A 21,040-nucleotide genomic window follows, 5' to 3' on the forward strand; every position below is an offset into this window, starting at 1 on the left:
GCAATAGCCCCAGTGCAATTTTTGTGCATTGCTATGCACACAGACTGAATCTGGTTCTGTCTCAGGGGGCTAAATGCTTATCTGAGTGCAGAATATTTTTTGCATCACTCTCTGGGTTTGCCACATTTTTCTCAAAATCCACAAAGAGAATGTCTTTTCTTGAGTCTGCAGGCTGCTCAAGGTTGCCCAGAAATGCTCCTACTCGATGGAATTTCACATCACAGATAGTGAGCACTGTGGCAAACAGTTATGATGCCCTCCTGCAAACTTTTGAGATGATCATTGCAGATAAGTCCATGGATGATGACACAGAATGACAGACATGACATGACTGTGCCAAAGGCCTTCTGATGAAAATGGAGGATTTTGAGTTTGTGTTCATGTTGTACACATATGAACAAATCTCTGAGACTGATGTGGTGTTTGACATTGTCCAGCAGAGAGCTATGGATGCTCTGTACTGTACTGTTGGATATTGAACATTTTGCACACCATTGCACATCTGAAAGAAATTAAACTATTTAACGTGTTTACTATAAATGCAGTCTCCTGCCTGCTGATGTTATTTTCAAATAGTTAAATTAATGAGCCATACTTATACATCACTCTGTATGTAGAAGTTAATTAAAACATATTTATGAGTTTGCTACCCCTTTAAGGTTAAAAACAAGAATGACACCTGTATGATGTAAGATAATTACAAATAATGCTAATGATTGTGGGTACGTTACACACATAACAGTGTAGCCTATGGAATAATGAGGCATCTGGTGCTGAGGTGATGGTAGGGGGGCCCCCAAATGAAATTCTGCTTAAGGCCCAATAAAGGCTTGGGCCGGCCCTGCCTCCGCTCAGTGCTTTGGGCTCTGTGGTTTTGCAGCAGCAGTGGAGGTGTGGAGACCTGCTGCCGAGGAGCCGCCAGGAAAAGTAACTAGATTTGTCGCTAGTCGCTTTTGAGAAAATAAGTCGTCAAAAGGATTTGGAAAGTCCCAAGATTTAGCGAGAAAGTCACCAAGTTGGCAACAATGGACACTCGGCCATTTTAACTTCCATTTCTCTGTTTGCTAATCTGCTACCATCAAAAGTGTTTGCATGCTGACAGGAATTTTAGCAAGCTTTTTTTTTTTTTTTTAATATAAACCAATCCATTCTTGTTGCGGACAAATTAGTGTGACAGGACCTGATCCTTAGCTTGTCCTCCTTAAATTAAGTGTTGTGTGGGCCGCCTGAAGGAGCACCTGGTGGCTAAGGAGGAACTGCGGGATTTGGCTGAGCTTATCGATTTGGTTATACGATTGGACAATCGGTTAGAAGAACGCCGACGGGAGCGAGGCGAAGGGCGTGGTCAGGTACAAGCCGTCCCTCTTCCTCCCAGGTCCAAAAGGGAGCCGTCTTCCCCACGCTCCACAGCCACAGCACTCCGTGTGGCTACAGCTCCCCCTGCTGACGATACTAAAGACACGAGCAGGGCCACATTCAGACAGAGGAGGCTGGTCCGTGGGGAGTGCTTTGTCTGCGGCTCGAGTGAGCATCAGCAGAGAGACTGCCTCAAATGGTCAAAACACAAACGTCCGCCCTTAGAGACTGGGCTGACGGGGGGTCAAAACATTCACGTGGGTCATACACATCTTTCAACACGACTCCCAGTTACAATCCTGAGCGGGGATTTAACCCTTCAAGCCCCAGCACTGGTGGACACGGGGTCAGAAGGGAATCTGCTGGACAGCAGATGGGCAAGGGAGGTAGGGCTCCCTCTGGTGGCGCTTTCTTCGCCAGTGAGGGTGCGAGCACTAGATGGCACTCTTCTCCCTTTTATCACACACAAGACACTACCTGTAACCCTGGTAGTGTCTGGGAATCACCGGGAGCAGATTGAGTTTTTTGTAACTCCTACCTCCCGCGTGATTTTGGGCTTCCCATGGATGATTAAACACAATCCCCGGATTGATTGGCCGTCTGGGGTTGTGACTCAGTGGAGCGAAACCTGCCACCGGAATTGTTTATGATCCTCGGTTCCTCCTGGTGTAAAAGCTAATGAGGAGGTTAAAGTCCCTCCCAATCTGACGGCGGTGCCGGTTGAGTACCACGATCTTGCTGATGTCTTCAGCAAGGATCTGGCGCTCACCCTTCCCCCGCACCGTCCGTACGACTGTGCCATTGATTTGGTCCCGGGCGTTGAGTTCCCGTCCAGCAGGCTGTACAATCTCTCACGTCCTGAGCGCGAATCAATGGAGACCTACATCCGGGACTCATTAGCTGCCGGGCTGATCCAGAATTCCACCTCTCCGATGGGTGCAGGTTTCGTTTTTGTGGGCAAGAAAGATGGCGGACTCCGTCCATGCATTGATTACAGGGGACTGAACGACATAACGGTTCATGATCGGTACCCTTTACCCCTGTTGGATTCAGTGTTCACGCCCCTGCATGGAGCCCAAATTTTCACCAAACTGGACCTTAGGAATGCGTATCACCTGGTTCGGATCCAGAAGGGAGACGAATGGAAGACGGCATTTAACACCCCATTAGGTCATTTTGAGTACCTGGTCATGCCGTTCTGCCTCACTAACGCCCCCGCGACGTTCCAAGCTTTGGTAAACGACGTCTTGTGGGACTTCCTGCACCGATTCGTCTTCGTATATCTAGATGATATACTCATCTTTTCCCCGGATCCTGAGACTCATGTCCAGCATGTACGTCAGGTCCTGCAGCGGTTGTTGGAGAACCGGCTGTTTGTGAAGGGCGAGAAGTGTGAGTTTCACTGCACCTCTTTGTCCTTCCTGGGGTTTATCATCTCCTCCAACTCCATCGCCCCTGATCCGGCCAAGGTTGCGGCAGTGAGAGATTGGCCCCAACCAACAAGCCATAGGAAGCTGCAACAGTTCCTTGGCTTTGCAAATTTCTACAGGAGGTTCATTAAGGGCTACAGTCAGGTAGTTAGCCCCCTGACAGCCCTGACCTCTCCAAAAGTCCCCTTCACCTGGTCGGATCGGTGCGAAGCCGCGTTCAAGGAGTTGAAATGCCGGTTCTCGTCTGCACCAGTTCTGGTGCAGCCCGACCCTAGCCGCCAGTTTGTGGTTGAAGTGGACGCCTCTGACTCAGGGATAGGAGCCGTGCTATCCCAGAGCGGAGAGACCGATAAGGTTCTTCACCCGTGTGCCTACTTTTCTCGCAGGTTGATCCCAGCTGAACGGAACTATGACGTCGGCAATCGAGAACTCCTTGTGGTGAAAGAGGCTCTTGAGGAGTGGAGACACCTGTTGGAGGGAGCGTCTGTGCCATTCACGGTTTTCACTGACCATCGGAACCTGGAGTATATCAGGACCGCCAAGCGGCTGAACCCCAGGCAAGCCCGCTGGTCACTGTTCTTCGGGCGTTTTGACTTCCGGATCACCTATCGCCGCGGGACCAAGAACCAGAGATCGGATGCCTTGTCCTGGGTACACGAAGATGAAGTCAAGACGGAGCTGTCGGATCCACGGGAGTCCATCATTCCTGAGTCCACTATCGTGGCCACCCTCACCTGGGACGTGGAGAAGACCGTCCGGGAGGCCCTGGCACGGAGCCCGGACCCAGGAACCGGTCCGAAGAACCGTTTATACGTCCCACCAGAGGCCAGAGCTGCAGTCTTGGACTTCTGTCATGGTTCCAAGCTCTCCTGTCATCCGGGGGTGCGAAGGACCGTGGCAGTTGTCCGGCAGCGCGTCTGGTGGGTGTCTATGGAGGCCGACGTCCAGGAGTATGTCCAGGCCTGTACCACCTGTGCCAGGGGCAAGGCAGACCACACGAAGACACAAGGACTTCTGCAGCCTCTACCGGTGCCTTGTCGCCCCTGGTCCCACATTGGCCTGGACTTTGTCACGGGTCTCCCACCGTCCCAGGGCATGACGACCATCTTCACGATAGTAGACCGATTCTCCAAGGCGGCCCACTTCGTGGCCCTCCCGAAGCTCCCAACGGCCCAGGAGACAGCAGACCTCCTGGTCCGCCACATCGTGAGTCTGCATGGGATACCAGCGGACATCGTCTCGGACCGTGGTCCTCAGTTCTCCTCACAGGTGTGGAGGAGTTTCTGCAAGGAACTGGGGGCCAGCGTGAGCCTCTCGTCCGGGTATCATCCTCAGACGAACGGACAGGCAGAGCGGGCCAACCAAGAACTTGAACAGGCCCTCCGCTGCGTCACGTCCGCACACCCGTCGGCCTGGAGTGACCATCTGGCCTGGATCAAGTACGCCCATAACAGCCAGGTGTCCTCTGCCACCGGCCTCTCCCCATTGGAAGTGTGTCTGGGGTATCAGCCCCCGCTGTTCCCCGTGGTGGAGGGAGAGGTCGGTGTGCCCTCGGCCCAGGCCCACCTGCGAAGATGCCGACGGGTGTGGCGCACCGCCTGCTCTGCCTTGTTGAAGGCCCGGATGAGGGCTAAGGCCCATGCAGACCGCCGGCGTTCCCCGGCCCCTGCTTACCAGCCCGGCCAGGAGGTATGGCTATCAACGAAGGACATCCCCTTACAAGTGGACTCCCCTAAGCTGAAGGAACGTTACATTGGACCATTCCAGATCCTCAAAGTCCTCAGTCCGGCCGCAGTGAAGCTGAAGCTACCAGCTTCACTGCGGATCCACCCGGTCTTTCATGTCTCACGTGTCAAGCCATACCACACCTCCACCCTCTGCACGCCTGGACCGGCGCTGCCTCCTGCCCGGATCATCGACGGGGAGCCTGCATGGACAGTGCACAGGCTCCTGGACGTCCGTCGTAAGGGCCAGGGGTTTCAGTATTTGGTGGACTGGGAGGGGTATGGACCAGAGGAACGCTCCTGGGTGAAGAGGAGCTTCATCCTGGACCCGGCCCTCCTGGCCGACTTCTACCACCGTCACCCGAACAAGCCTGGTCGGGTGCCAGGAGGCGCCTGTTGAGGGGGGGGTCCTGTTGTGTGGGCCGCCAGATGAGGAGGTACTGCTGGCCCACCTCCAGAGGGCACCCTGCCTGAAGTGCGGGCTTCAGGCACGAGAGTGCGCTGCCGCCACGGACACAGCCCGGGTTGACAGCTGTCACTCATCAACTCATGACAGCTGTCACCCATCTCCACTTCATCAATCCACTCCATAAAAGCCGAACGTCATCTCCACCTCGCTGCCGAGATATCATCTACCTGTGAAGGTAATTGTCTCTGCTGACTTAAACATTGAGTAATAATAAATGAACTTCTTTGCAGCCATATTCCTGTGGCATTTCCTTATCTGTGGGATTGGCGTCAAGTGTGATCAGCGACGGCTTAGCTTCACACTCCAGCCAGATAAGTGATTTAACAGGAGCTGCACGAGTGTGTGATTAGAGGTGGAGGTGACTTTCCACCTTCGGACTGTTTTTGTTACTGGGTGTGCACACACCCACATCTCACTTTTTGCGCTCCTCGCCAGCAGTATCAGATCCGACAGTCGGGGACGGTGACCACCTGGGAATTCGGGACTTGGCGGCTCCAGTATTCACCAGGTTCGGTGGCGGTGAAAATCGTGTGGTTCCGGCTCTTCTCAGGACAGACGTCTTCTATCCTCGAGCCTGCCCACACGTCACCTTTGTGTATTGACTGCTACCAGATTCTGTGATTGTCTGTATGATCATTGTGCACATTCACAACATTAAATTGTTACCTTTTGGCTCATCTATTGACCGTTCATTTGCGCCTCCTGTTGTGGGTCCGTGTCACTACACTTTCCACAACATTAAGGATGAATAAAACAGTTTAAAGTCAAATAATTCAATGAAAGGACTTAGTGTTGATCAATATCACCTTCGCCTTGGTCAAAGGGTGTCACTTCCTGAGAATAATATACTTAATTTTATTTTTTATGTTGTGTTTAATATAAATTTGACAGGGCATGATTAAAATGTGGGGACAGTTATAAAATACGTCCATCCATCCATCCATTTTCTTCCGCTTTATCCGGAGTCGGGTTGCGGGGGCAGCAGCTCAAGCAAAGCCGCCCAGACCTCCCGATCCACACACACCTCCCCCAGCTGCTCTGGGGGAACCCCAAGGCGTTCCCAAGCCAGCCGAGAGATGTAGTCCTTCCAGCGTGTCCTGGGTCTTCCCCGGGGCCTCCTCCCAATGGGACGTGCCCGGAACACCTCTCCAGCGAAGCGTCCAGGGGGCATCCGGAAAAGATGCCCGAGCCACCTCAACTGACTCCTTTCGACGTGGAGGAGCAGCGGCTTGACTCCGAGCTCCTCCCGAGTGACAGAGCTCCTCACCCTATCTCTAAGGGAGCGCTCAGCCACGCTGCGGAGGAAACTCATCTCGGCCGCTTGTACCCGCGATCTTGTTCTTTCGGTCATGAGCCAAATCTCATGACCATAGGTGAGGATCGGAACGTAGATCGATTGGTAAATCGAGAGCTTTGCCCCCCTACTCAGCTCTCTCTTTACCACGACGGTCCGATACAGCGACTGCATCACTGCAGACATTGCACCGATCCGTCTATCGATCTCACGCTCCATCCGTCCCTCACTCGTGAATAAGACTCCGAGATACTTAAACTCCTCCACTTGAGGCAAGGACACTCCACCGACCTGAAGAGGGCAAAGCACCTTTTTCCGGTCGAGAACCATGGCCTTGGATTTGGAGGTGCTGATTTTCATCCCGGACGCCTCACACTCGGCTGCAAACCGCCCCAGTGCACGCTGAAGGTCCTGATTTGACGAAGCCAACAGAACCACATCATCCGCAAACAGCAGAGACGAGATTCTGTGGTTCCCAAACCAGACCCCCTCTACACCCTGGCTGCGCCTAGAAATTCTGTCCATAAAAATAATGAACAGAACCAGTGACAAAGGGCAGCCCTGGCGGAGGCCAACGTGCACTGGAAACAGGTTTGACTTACTACCGGCAATGCGAACCAAGCTCCTGCTGCGGTCGTACAGGGACCGGAAAGCCCTTAGCAAAGGACCCCGGACCCCGTACTCCCGGAGCACTCCCCACAGGGTGCCCCGAGGGACACGGTCGAACGCCTTCTCCAGATCCACAAAACACATGTGGACTGGTTGGGCGAACTCCCATGAACCCTCAAGCACCCGATGGAGCGTGTAGAGCTGGTCCAGTGTGCTGCAACCAGGACAAAAACTACACTGCTCCTCCTGAATCCGAGGTTCGACCATCCGTCGAATTCTCCTCTCCAGTACTCTGGAATAGACCTTACCGGGGAGGCTGAGGAGTGTGATCCTCCTATAGTTGGAACACACCCTCTGGTCCCCCTTCTTAAACAGAGGGACCACCACCCCGGTCTGCCAATCCAGAGGCACTGTCCTCGATCGCCACGCGATGTTGCAGAGGCGTGTCAGCCAAGACAGTCCCACAACATCCAGAGACTTAAGGTACTCAGGACGGATTTCATCCACCCCAGGAGCCTTGCCACCGAGGAGCTTTCCAACCACCTCGGTGACTTCTGCCTGGGTAATGGATGAGTCCGCCTCTGGGTCCCCAGTCTCTGCTTCCTCTTCGGAAGACATGACGATGGGATTGAGGAGATCCTCGAAGTACTCCTTCCACCGCCCAACAACATCCCCAGTCAGAGTCAACAGCTCCCCACCCGCACCGTAAACAGTGCCGGTGGAGAGCTGCTTCCACCTCCTGAGGCGTCGGACAGTTTGCCAGAATCTCTTCGAGGCCGACCGATAGTCCTCCTCCATAGCCTCCCCAAACTCCTCCCAGACCCGAGTTTTTGCCTCTGCGACTGCACGGGCTGTGGCACGCTTGGCCTGCCGGTACCTGTCAGCTGCCTCTGGGGTCCCACCTACCAACAAAGATAAGTAGGACTCCTTCTTCAGCTTGACGGCATCCCTTACTTCCGGTGTCCACCACCAGGTTCAGGGATTGCCACCGCGACAGGCACCAGAGACCTTGCAACCACAGCTACAAGTGGCCACATCAGCAATGGAGGTGGAGAACATGGTCCACTCGGACTCCATGTCTCCAACCTCCCCCGGGATCTGGGAGAAGCTCTCCCGGAGGTGGGAGTTGAAGACCTCCCTAACAGAGGGTTCTGCCAGTCATTCCCAGCAGACCCTCACGATACGTTTGGGCCTGCCAGGTCTGACCAGCTTCCTCCCATCCCAGCGGCTCCAACTCACCATCAGGTGGTGATCGGTCGACAGCTCTGCCCCTCTCTTTACTCGAGTGTCCAAGACACGTGGCTGAAGGTCAGATGATATGACTACAAAGTCGATCATCGACCTCCAGCTCAGGGTGTCCTGGTGCCACGTGCACTTATGGACACCCTTGTGCTCGAACATGATGTTCGTGATGGACAAACTGTGACTAGCACAGAAGTCCAACAACTGAACACCACTCGGGTTCAGATTGGGGAGGCCGTGCTTCCCGATCACCCCCCTCCAGGTCTCACTGTCGCCGCCCACGTGGGCATTGAAATCCCCGAGGAGAACAATGGAGTCCCCATTCGGAGTGCTATCTAGTACCCCTTCCCGGGGACTCCAGGAAGGTCGGGTACTCTGCACTGTTGCTCGGCCCGTAGGCCGAGACAATGGTGAGAAACCTGTCCCCGACCCGTAGGGACGCGACCCTCTCGTTCACCAGAGTGAACTCCAACACATGGCGACTGAGCTGGGGAAAAATAAGCAATGCAACCCCAGCTCTCCGCCTCTCCCCGTGGGCAACGCCAGAAAAATGAAGCGTCCAGCCCCTCTCCAGGAGTTGGGTACCAGAGCCCATGCTGTACGTGGAGGTGAGCCCGACTATCTCTAGTCGGTATCTCTCAACCTCCCGCACAAGCTCAGGCTCCTTGCCCCGCAGCGAGGTGACATTCCACGTCCCAACAGCCAGGGGCTGTGAGCATGGACCAGGCCGCCGGGCCACCCGCCCTCGACCGCCACCCAATCCTCTCTGCACCCGACCCCCATGGCCCCCTCTGCAGGTGGTGAACCCACAGGAGGGTGGACCCACGTTGCTCCTTCGGGGCTAAGGCCCGACCACCAGGCGAGCCCCAACCCCAGGCCTGGCTCCAGGGTGGGACCCCGGCTCCGCCATACCGGGCGACGTCTCGGTCCTTGATCTTTCACTGGTCATGGAGGAGTTAGAAAATACGATTTATTTAAAAACATCTTGCATATAGTGAAGAAAATAAGTATTTGAACACTCTGTGATTTTGCAAGTTCTCCCATTTAGAAATCATAGAGGGGTCTGAAATTTTCATCTTAGGTGCATGTCCACTGTGAGAGACATAATCTAAAAAAAAAAAATCTGGAAATCACAATGTATGATTTTTTAATAATTTATTTGTATGTTACTGCTGCAAATGCACCTGTGAAAATCAATGTTAATATTTGGTACAGTGGCCTTTGTTTGCAATTACAGAGGTCAAATGTTTCCTGTAGTTTTTCACTAGGTTTGCACACACTGCAGCAGGGATTTTGGTCCACTCCTCCATACAGATCTCCAAATCTTTCAGGTTTGGAGTTTCAGCTCCCTCCAAAGATTTTCTATTGAGTTCAGGTCTGGAGACTGGCCAGGCCACTCCAGGACCTTGAAATGCTTCTTACGGAGCCCCTCCTTAGTTGCCCTGGCTGTGTGTTTGGGGTCATTATCATGCTGGAAGACAGAGCCATGACCCATCTTCAATGCTCTTACTGAGGGAAGGAGGTTGTTTGCCAAAATCTCGCAATAGATGACCCCATCCATTCTCCCTTCAATATGGTGTAGTCGTCCTGTCTCCTTTGCAGAAGAGCACCCCCAGAGTATGATGTTTCCACCCCCGTACTTCACAGTTGGGATGGTTTTCTTGGGGTTGTTCTCATCCTCTAAACATGGTAAGTGGAGTTGATTCCAAAAAGCTCTATTCTGATCTCATCTGACCACATGACCTTCTCCCATGCCTCCTCTGGATCATCCAGATGGTCACTGGTGAACTACAAACGGGCCTGGACATGTGCTGGCTTGAGCAGGGGGACCTTGCTGCCCTGCAGGATTTTAAACCATGACAGCATTATGTGTTACTAATGTAATCTTTGTGACTGTGGTCCCAGCTCTCTTTGGGTCATTGACCAGGTCCTCCTGTGTAGTGCTGAGCTTTCTCAGAATCATCCTTACCCCACAAAGTGAGATCTTGCATGGAATCCCAGACCGAGGGAGATTGACAGTCATCTTGTGTTTCTTTCACTTTCTAATAAATAATCATAACAGTTCTTCTACCAAGCTGCTTGCTTGTTGTCCTGTAGTCCATCCCAGCCTTGTGCAGGTCTACAGTTGGTCTTGGCTGTGGTGGACAGGTTGGAGTGTGATTGATTGAGTGCGTGAACAGATGTCTTTTATACAGGTAACAAGTTCAAACAGGTGCAATTAATACAGGTCAAGAGTGCAGAATAAGAGGGCTTCTTAAAGAAAAATTAACAGGTCTGTGTGAGCCAGAATTCTTGCTGGTTGGTAGGGGGTCAAATACGTATTTGCAGCACTATCATACAAATAAATTATTAAAAAAATCATACATTGTGATTTCCGGATTATTATTTTTTTTAGATTATGTCTCTCACAGTGGAGATGCACCTAAGATGAAAATTTCAGACCCCTCCCTGATTTCTAAGTGGGAGAACTTGCAAAATCGCAGGGTGTTCAAATACTTATTTTCCTCACTGTATGTTCATGTTTTAACACGTACTTTTATGAATGACAACATATCCATCCATCCATTTTCTATACCCGCTTACTCCAATTAAGGGTCACGGGGGTGGGGGTGGAGCCTATTCCAGCAGTCATAGAGCATGTGGCATGGTACACACTGGACAGGACACCAGCTTATCGCAGGGATGAGAACATATTGAAGGTTAAATTTTGTTTATTTGTTTTGGGTTTTTTTTTATCACTTTTTATTTTGACACAACTGAGAAAAATGAAGTTGTGCTTTGTTAAGGGACAGCCCATTTTCCAGTATTTAAAATTTAGAAAAATGCTTTTAATAAAGAAAAAAAAAAAACATCTGATAACTTAATAACTGGTATATTCCTTTTCAAAACATCTCTAATAGTGTGGTCATCTAGCCATTTTTAAAGATTTTTGGGTTGTACCCACTTTATTCATCAAAACAAAACAATTCAACGACAGGTTATACATATCTCTGGGAGAAAGTGTCATAAGTGAATGGAATGTGTCATACTTTTAAACACTGTGTAAAAGATTATGAAGAAATAATTATTTTTAAAGGGTAAAATGGCTAGTTGCCTGAGAAATAACCTCACTTTATTCATATACGAGATCTAATAGAAAAGTATCCGACCTTATTATTTTTTTCAAAAACCATATGGATTTGAATCACGTGTGATTACATCAGACATGCTTGAACCCTCGTGGGCATGCAAGAGTTTTTTCACGCCTGTCGGTTACGTCATTCGCCTGTGGGCAGTCTTTGAGTGAGGAGTGGCCCACCCTCTTGTCGTTTTTTTCATTGTTTAGGAATGGCTCAGAGACTGCTGCTTTGTTTGATCAAATTTTTTTCAAAACTGTAAGGCACAACTGAGTGGACACCATTCGATAAATTCAGCTGGTTGTCGGTAAAAATTTTAACGGCTGATGAGAGATTTTGGTCTGGTAGTGTCGCCGTAAGGACGGCCCACGGTGCCTGACGGCGATCTGCGCTTTGAGGCGGCAGCGTCTCGCCGTTTCAAGTTGAAAACTTCCACATTTCAGGCTCTGTTGACCCAGTAAGTCGTCAGAGAACAGAGAACTTTCAGAAGAAGTCGGCATGAGGAGTTTATTCGGACATTCCATTGTTAACGGACATTTTGTAATGAAAGAACGTGCGGGCAGAGTCGCATGTCGGGCTGGACCCGACCGCAGGGGGTCGCAACAGGAAAAACACCTCCGTTGGAAACCTTAACGGGCAAGTTGGAACATGCCCAAGCTGTGAAACAATTTCTCAGTTACTCACTTGTTGAAAGCCATCAAAAGCCGCCTGAATTTTACAAATGGTTTTCAACACGGAGGTGTTTTCCTGTCGCGGCGCACACAGATTTGACGAGTCGTCATGGAAACGACTCGGCGAATTTGCGCACACGTCTTTCATTACAAAATGTCCTTAAACAGTGGAATATCCGCATAAAGTCCTCATGCCGGCCTCTTCTGAACCTTCTCTGTTCTCTCACGATGTCCTGGGTGAATTAAGCCTTAAATTAGGATGTTTTCAGGTCAAAACAGGCCGACGACGGCGCCTGGAAGCGCTGCATGACGTCCCGCTCCGTGGGAAGTCCTTACACCGACAGAAACACCCCATAATCTCTCATCAGCCGTTAAACTTTTCACCGAAAACCAGCTTAATTTCTCAAATAGTGTCCACTCGGATATTCCTCACAGGTCCAGAAAAAATTTTGATAAAGCAACGCGCGCCGTCTCGAGCAGCGTGTGAAACAAAGGAATTCAGCCGAGAGGGCGGGACCACATCTCACTCAAGGCCTGCCCACAGGGAAATGACGTCACCGACACGTGTGAAAAAACTCACGCATGCGCACGAGGGTTCAAGCATGATTGGTGTAATCGCATGTCATTCAAATCCATATAATTAAAAAAAAATAAAAGGGTCGGTTTATTATCTAATAGACCTCGTATGAGTGCATACCCAGATTACATCATGCTTTCACTGTCACATCATAATGAATTATTGATGTCTCCAAACCATGAAGAACACTTCTTGCAAGTGAGGAAGGGTCAGGTGTGGGAACAATGCTCTGCTGCAGTGCATTGCCACATCCACCACAGTCTGGAAAGTAATGAAAGTAACCAGCTATTTGCCACCACCACATGTGAGTGGTCCCTTTTCCAGCTGTTGGATCCTCACGTAGCTTGTTGAATCATGTCCAAAAGAAACACGCCACATGGGCAAAAGGCTGCAGCTGAATTTCCCTCACTAACAAACGATTACTGTAGGAGAGTATCACTTGCCTTGTGAGGGAACGTCAACAACAATATTTTGGCCGTGTGGCTCATTCTCTGTCCACAATTCAACAAGAATTTGATCGGACTGGTCTGCATGTGTGGTTGCCATCCAGGATCCTAGGTGGTTCCATGGCGTAGTGGATGTGGAGACAACAAATGCTCCTAGACTTGACTTAATAATATCAACAGCAATGTTTTAAATACTATGCTGAATTAACAGATTATGAGTGAAATTTCAGATTATTGCCTGTCATCTTACATTTTCTTCCCGCCGTCTTACCTTCATCCTCGAAGCCTGAAGCTCTTTCTGCTCATGGGTTATTTCTGCTATTACAAGGTCTGAGCCTAATGGGGGAATATGAAAAATATAGATATGCTTTGACTAAAAGAGAGCTGTATTATGAATCGCTCAGGCTGAAACAATTGAGCCCTGCGGTGCTTTCAAAGTCTTTTCACCTCCTTTAAATGTACCAAAGTGAATTAAGAAAGCGAGGAAGGAAAAGAGGTCATAAGGGACAGTCAAAACCCCTAATGGACTAATTCAGCTATCTCATTCAATTAATCATCACTTTGGCAAAGATTTAAATATAGCCAGAAACTTTTTCGTGCCACATCAGTATGGCATGGATACATGACCATGTGTAAGAAAGTGACAGATTACCTGAGTGTCTTCAGCAGATCTTCTGAATCTGAATGGAGAACAACATAGTACATATACAACCCACTTTTAACGTGCTCATAATTTAGCACAGCTCGTTTTAGAAATGGAGAGATCACTGATTAAGGTATCAGTATTAGCTACCGAGCTACCAGGATGTGCTGCTGCTAAGGAAACAGTCTTGGTTGTGTGGTTTCCAAGTCATTGTTTATTTATGGTACAAATATCTTATTTATTGCACATATGGGCTGATTTATTCATGCACAGTTTGACTGAACAAGGTTGGAATTTGGAAGAAGCAAATCTCGGAAGTCAGTTTTTGTTTTAAGGGAAGTGGGGGCACAGTGGATCAGAAATGTTGTTTTGTGGCAGCATAAACACATTTTGTGTAGGTTTAGGTCATTCTATTGTGGATTTAATACAGCAAGTTATTGTTTATAAGGCTGTGTTATTTATGTCTCCCCAAGTGTAATTTACAGGTGTTTAAAATCAATTTTAAAATTTTTGATTCACTGTGCCCCGGACACTAATTCACGAGGCACAGTGAATCAACTAAGAATATAATAAAAAAAAAACACATGATTATGAAGATTTCTTCAAAATTATTAAATATATGCTGATGCATATACAAATTACAATCCAGCAAAGCAGCTATGTAATGTGTGAGTGTCTTATATAGTGATATAAGTCCTTTACAAACTATTATAAATACAACTGTCAGAATTTCTGTTCAAACGTGAAAACACTTGCTTATATACACAAATTATATAAATAATTCATGGAAAAATAAATGTATAAACTTCAACAAGTAATATTTGTCATCCACTTGATACTGGGGCTTAGTAATTCACTTTCTAGACTGATTCATTGTGCCCCAATTCACTGTGCCTCAGGTGCATGTGACACACGAGTCATGTTATCAAATAGCTGATAGTCTGGAGAAGACATAACACATGCTCATCAGTTAGACGGGGTAGTCTTCTAACTAATAATTTTTTTGGGCCACCTTTCCTCTGTTGTGAGAAATAAATATTTGTAAGATTTTACAATACAAAATTTACTTTTGATAGAAAAAACTGACTTCACTTGCCTCTTAGTTTTACCCTTAATGTATCCAAAAACAAAACTTATTTATAAGGGGATGTTTTTATGCATAAAAATATGGCATAACTGTTGCAAATACAACCCCAATTCCAATGAAGTTGGGACATTGTGTAAAATGTAAATAAAAACAGAATACAAAGATCTGAAAATCCTCTTCAACCTATATTCATTTGAAGACACCACAAAGACAAGATATTTAATGTTCAAACTTTATTGTTTTTGTGCAAATATTTGCTCCTTTTCAAATGGATGCCTGCAACACATTTCAAAAAAGTTGGGACGGGGCAACAAAAGACTGGGAAAGTTGATGAATGCTCAAAGAACACCTAATTGGAAACAGGTGAGTGTCATGATTGGGTATAAAAGGAGCATCCCCAAAAGGCTCAGCCATTCACAAGCAAAGATGGGGCGAAGATCACCACTTTGTGAACAACTGCACAAAAAATAGTCCAACAGTTTAAGAACAATTTTTCTCAATGTTCAGTTGCAAGGAATTTAGACATTCCATCATCTACAGTACATAATATAATCAGAAGATTCAGAGAATCTGGAGAACTTTCTACATGTAAGCAGCAAGCCCGAAAACCAACATTGAATGCCCGTAACCTTTGATCCCTCAGGCAGCACTGTATTAAAAACCGACATCATTGTGTAAAGGATTTTACTGAGTGGGCTCAGGAACACTTCAGAAAACCATTGTCAGTTAACACAGTTCATTGCTACATCTACAAGTGCAAGTTAAAACTCTATCATGCAAAGCAAAAGCCATACATCAACAACATCCAGAAATGCCGCCGCCATCTCTGGGCTCAAGCTCATTTGAAATGGACAGACGCAAAGTGGAAAAGTGTGCTGTGGTCTGATGAGTCCAGATTTCAAATTGTTTTTGGAAATCATGGACGTTGTGTCCTCCAGACAAAAGATGAAACAGACCATCCAGACTGTTACCTGTGCAAACTTTAAAAGCCAGCATCTGTGATGGTATGGGGGTGTGTTAGTGCCCATCGCATGGGCAACATACACATCTGTGATGGCACCATCAATACTGAAAGGTACATCCAGGTTTTGGAGCAACACATGCTGCCATCCAAGCAACGTCTTTTCAGGGACGTCCCTCCTTATTTCAGCAAGACAATGCCAAGCCACATTCTGCATGTGTTACAACAGCGTGGCTTTGTAGTAAAAGAGTGTGGGTACTAGACTGGCCTGCCTGCAGTCCAGACCTGTCGCCCATTGAAAATGTGTGGCACATTATGAAGCTCAAAATACCACAATGGAGACCACGGACTGTTGAACAACTGAAGTCGTACATCAAGCAAGAATGGGAAAGAATTCCACCTACAAAGCTTCAACAATTAGTGTCCTCAGTTCCCAAGTGCTTATTGAGTGTTGTTAGAAGGAAAGGTGATGTAACACAGTGGTAAACATATCACTGTCCCAGCTTTTTTGAAACGTGTTGCAGGCATCCATTTCAAAATGAGCAAATATTTGTACAAAAACAATAAAATGTATCAGTTTGAGCATTAAATGTCTTGTCTTTGTGGTGTATTCAATTGAATATAGGTTGAAGAGGATTTGCAAATTATTGTATTCTGTTTTTATTTACATTTTACACAAACTCCCAACTTCACTGTAATTGGGGTTGTATATTTGTAGTTTTGCAGATATTGCTACTGATTCACTGTGCCCTGTTTCCCCTACTGTTGCATTTGAGTTAAAAGATGAGCAACAAGGAGCACATATGTTCAGAGCCCATAAATAGAGCCCTATTCCAGGAATATACACCAAGCCATAAATCATTCATCACAGGAAAACACTGCCTCATGTGCTTTGAAATTAAAATGGTAAAACGCCTTAAGGATTTCCTTATACTACATTTTCTTGAATATCTGCACAGTGAGCACAGGCTCGAGATGGTGTGCAGGTGTAAATATCATCATAACTTTGTTAAGTTCATCAACACTTTAAGAACCACAGGTCCACAAATACAGAGTGGGAAATTTGTTGAAATGTGAAGACCTGGAAATGGCAAGATCTCTGTGGATGGATACACCAATTTTTGGTCTGGTCATCCCAATGGTCGGTGTATGGAGCCAGTGGCAGTTGTTGTAGCAGACCAGCTTTTTCCAATGGTGTTTGATGTCATTCGTGTCAATGAGCATATTATGAGGCTCAGACTCAAGCATTCACTGGGTGTTATGTCTGGTCTCTCAGTCTATATTCCAACTGCAGTGAGCGATGTCTTGGTGAGGGAGACCATTTATTTGCAGCATCAATTGGTGATTGACTACTGCTCCAGAGATGACATGGGTGATTTCAGTATGACCAGTGCCACCAACAGGGCTGACTAGGAGAATTGCATGGTCAAAATGGCTCAATGCTCCTCATCTTTGCAAAACATCAGGGGCTATGAGTTGCTGAATCCTAGTGTCTGTGTCCAGATGCACTCCACTGGACATTCTAACATCGGCAGTGTTGCAAAGGGGATTGACCGTGTCCTTGTGGGAAAATGCTGGAGAATTCTGCAGAACTGGTGAGTTCGTAGAAGTGCCCACTCTGTGAATACTGGCCACAGACTTACTGTGGCCTCCTTGAGGATACAGGTGAAGACTAACTCTGAACAGACCAGTTCTATGGAATTTGCATGCAAGCTGAGGACTTGCAGACATGGACACAACTCACAATCCAAATGGATTGTGGGATTTCTTTGACAACCATGCCATGAAAGTTACTGAGGATTGCATTAGAGTCAATAGTGCCCATAGGTGGATGTGTTTCATATCTGAGGGCACTCTAAATATTATCCGTAGGAGTTGTAGTGCACGGCTTGATAGAAACTCTAGGTTGTACAAAGCAGCTAAGAAAGCGGCCTGTGATTGCCCTGAGATTGGACAAGGAGGTGTTAGAAGAAGCTGTGATCAGGTGACTCACCATCTGTAGTCTAGTGACCTTCAACCTGCCTAAAGAGGAATCAAAGTACTTTGTTCTCTCTCCCCTCTCAACACATGTGGCCTGCGTGTGTATTGCACATGTGCGCATGTGTTGCGCCTCGCCCCCCCCCGCAACACATGTGGCATGCGTGTCTATTGCACCCCCTCACAACACATGTAACGTGCAATTCTTTTGCGCCCCCCCCCCCGCAACACATGTGGCATGCAGGGGGGGAGCACGCTTGCATGAAATGCTGATATGTATGTACAGACATGATCGCATGGAGACCGGCCAGCACACACAGCACAGCAAGGCGCCTCTCACTTGATCGCGGGCCAGCGACTCACTGACAGCTGGAAATGATGGCTCAGTGCACGCGATGTGTTACATTACAAACACAAACACCAGACAGATGCAGGACAAACCCATAATAATACATACATACAATAAAAAAATCACAGAATGAAGGTACAGAGAGTAAGCTTTTCTTTCTGTGAGCTGCCGAGGTCCGCTGACAGAGATCGGCGTGTCCCCCTATGACATTCAGCTGTTCAGATATCTGTGCTCGCAAGTCACAGCTTGGGAACACCTGTCATGGCTTGTAGGATATGAAGTTGCATAACTACAGCGTGAAGCACAGACGTCGGCATGCTGTCCTCAGGTGGAAATAAATTAAAACACATATTACCTCAGATGTTTTGTACAGATGAATGCAAATTAAGCCTTTGTGATTTGATGTTACCATAATACATGCTGGTGTGTGGCCTTGACATTTGATCCATTTGCTCCCAAATTTAACCACTTTATGCTTAACTAACACACTACTATTCCTTAATTCTTACTGGCTCTAAACTGAGTTATAAAGTTATAATCTTGAGATTTACCTTTCAGTTTGCCCCAAGGCCATATGATCAAGAAAAAGGTCGTATATGACTTCAAATTAGTATGCATGAGCAACCATAGTAATTTCTGCAACCATTTGCACAAAATACCAAACCTTCCATATATTCCCTATATATAAGCACTGGGCCAAAAGTTGACTTTTACCTATGACACTGATTTTTCTACATGACTTTGGCCTTGGCTGATCAGTCTTTTCAACAAGTTTCATCAACAGAACTAAAAACAATGTTCCCACCCCATGCACCATCACTGGATGTTGGGAGGTATACATGCAAAAATGAAATTACTTGGTGAATACCTACAAACCTGTGCTATATGTGTGCTGGGGCAGCAGACTGAATGCAGCTGACATGAACAGACTCAACAAGCTCATCAGGAGAGCTGGCTCTGTTCTGGGGGTTGAGCTGGAGTCTGTGGTGGAGGAGTCAGAGAGGAAGATGCTGAGGAAAATGCTCAGCATTTTAGACAACACCCCCCACTCCCTGCATGCCACACTTACGTCCTGTGAGAGTACCTTCAGCAATAGACAGATTACCGAGGTGCACCACAGAATGCCACAGGAGGTCTTCCTACCTGTGGCAATCAGACTGTGTAATTCCTCTCCCTTCTGCAGGATGAATACATACATACAGAGTTATTCAGTTATTCAGAGTTTTGTAATATTGTTGAACATCTTGTGTGAATGTCTTCCAGTCATTTTGCATAAATTTGTTGTACTTATTGTAAAAATAAAATAATAAATGTTCACGGTTTACTGATTCTATACTCTTGCAAGATAATTTCCTTTGGGATAAATACAGTTGATCTTATTTGATCTTAAAGTGTCCTACCTTGTGACTGTTGCAGATGTTCATCCAGACCACCACCCTGACGGTGTCTTTGAGCCTGAGCGCCACTGTGTCCCTGGGCATGCTCTACATCCCAAAGGTCTATGTGATCATCTTCCACCCAGAGCAGAATGTCCAGAAGAGGAAGCGCAGCTTCAAAGCTGTGGTCCAGGCGGCCACTGTGTCCACACGCCTGTCGCAGAAGGTCAGCGAGAAACAGAACGGAGAATCCAAGACTGAACCTGAGAGAGTGGAATGAAATGACACAAATGGCATGAGTCTGTGTACTCCACACATCTTCACAAGTGGACAAACAAACATTAACATCTGGTTTGGCTGGAGTGCCCTTTTCTCTCCTTTAATAAAGATGGTCAGAAGACTCAGCGATCACACATGTAGGTTACTCAAAACTGCTGAATCTGGAATGAAGCATGAAAGCACCTAAATATGGGCCTCTTTTGAAAACGCTTACACAACTACAATGATGGTGCACCAAGCAGGCTTCAAGGAATGTTAAAGTTGTTTGTTTTGTTTTTAAATGACATTCATGTATATATTTCCAACTGACTGACAATGTGAATTTAGCAGAAGAAGAAGAAAAAAAAAAAAGGGCACACGTTATTCTCCGTGTGCTTCCCAAACTGTCAGGAAAAGTGGAGCTCTTACAGGAGGACAGAAGAAAAATGTGAAGCAGAAATGAAGGTGAATGAATCTTTCATGAGAGGGATAGTGAAGAAACAAGATGCTTTATGACTGCCAGAATGATCAAACAGCAACATAAGGCTCAGAAAGCAAACGCGTCCATTATAACCAAAGTACAGTAACACTTTACTCTCAGGTTCAACATATGTGGTTACGAAAATCTCAGGCAGGTTGACCAAGTTGTGCCAATAACTCATTTATTGAACATACACTTCGGTAAAATTGTTGTGAGCCTTCGACCTCACGGAGCCGAGCGTAAACAAGCCACTACAAATAATACCAGTAAGAACTGTCCTCTAATCAGTCCCTATTGGTGCAAATTCATTTTATATTCTCTCACAGCAGAAGATGAAAGGTTTAGGACAACAACTACAATGTCTGGAATTGAAATCCACGCTAAATAGACATTTAATACTGAGGCACTAGCTTGTATCAGATTGTGATTTCTACATGACGTGATGTTTGAAGCTTTGGTCTTCACTGAAACGCTGATTAAGGTTTGATTGATTTGATGTAAAAAAAAAAAAAAAAAAAAAAAAGAGTATATGCAAATCAGACAAGCAAAATGACTTCCAAGAATGGTACATCTGTGATTACAAGCAAAAAACAAACCCAAGAAGCAAGAAAATAAAAGCAAAACAAAGCACAACACAGGAAAAAAGCAAGATCTACATTTATCAATTTCTGCCAGGGGTCCAAACAAATGATACAACAGATATTCACACAATAAAGAGACAGTAACACACACAGGGTGATTTTCAGGAATTTACATTTCTAAATGGAGAATGGACTGCATTTATATAGTGCTTTTCCATCTGCATCAGGCGCTCAAAGCGCTTTACAATAATGCCTCAGATTCATTTATGTAGGACGTTTTTTTTCCTATAATCAAATTATTGTAGAACAACTTCATTTTTTTTGTCCTCCATTATTTGACCAATTATAATATTACTATAATTCAGTTTGTGGAAAAAGAAAAATTATTTATCA

The 21,040-nt window shown here is 46.9% G+C and overlaps 1 protein-coding gene across 1 annotated transcript in view; it reads left to right on the forward strand.

Moving 5' to 3' along the window:
- Positions 1-20,838, forward strand: part of grm6b (glutamate receptor, metabotropic 6b) — a 78,961-nt gene extending 58,123 nt beyond the window's left edge. Inside the window, exon 10 of the mRNA XM_034167299.1 lies at positions 19,368-20,838. Coding sequence (XP_034023190.1) covers positions 19,368-19,607 — 240 coding nt within the window. The 3' untranslated portion in view covers positions 19,608-20,838. The remainder of the gene's footprint in view (positions 1-19,367) is intronic.
- Positions 20,839-21,040: the final 202 nt, after the last annotated feature.

The sequence above is a fragment of the Thalassophryne amazonica genome, chromosome 3 (genome assembly GCF_902500255.1).
Source record: "Thalassophryne amazonica chromosome 3, fThaAma1.1, whole genome shotgun sequence".
In the NCBI taxonomy this organism is placed as follows: domain Eukaryota; kingdom Metazoa; phylum Chordata; class Actinopteri; order Batrachoidiformes; family Batrachoididae; genus Thalassophryne; species Thalassophryne amazonica.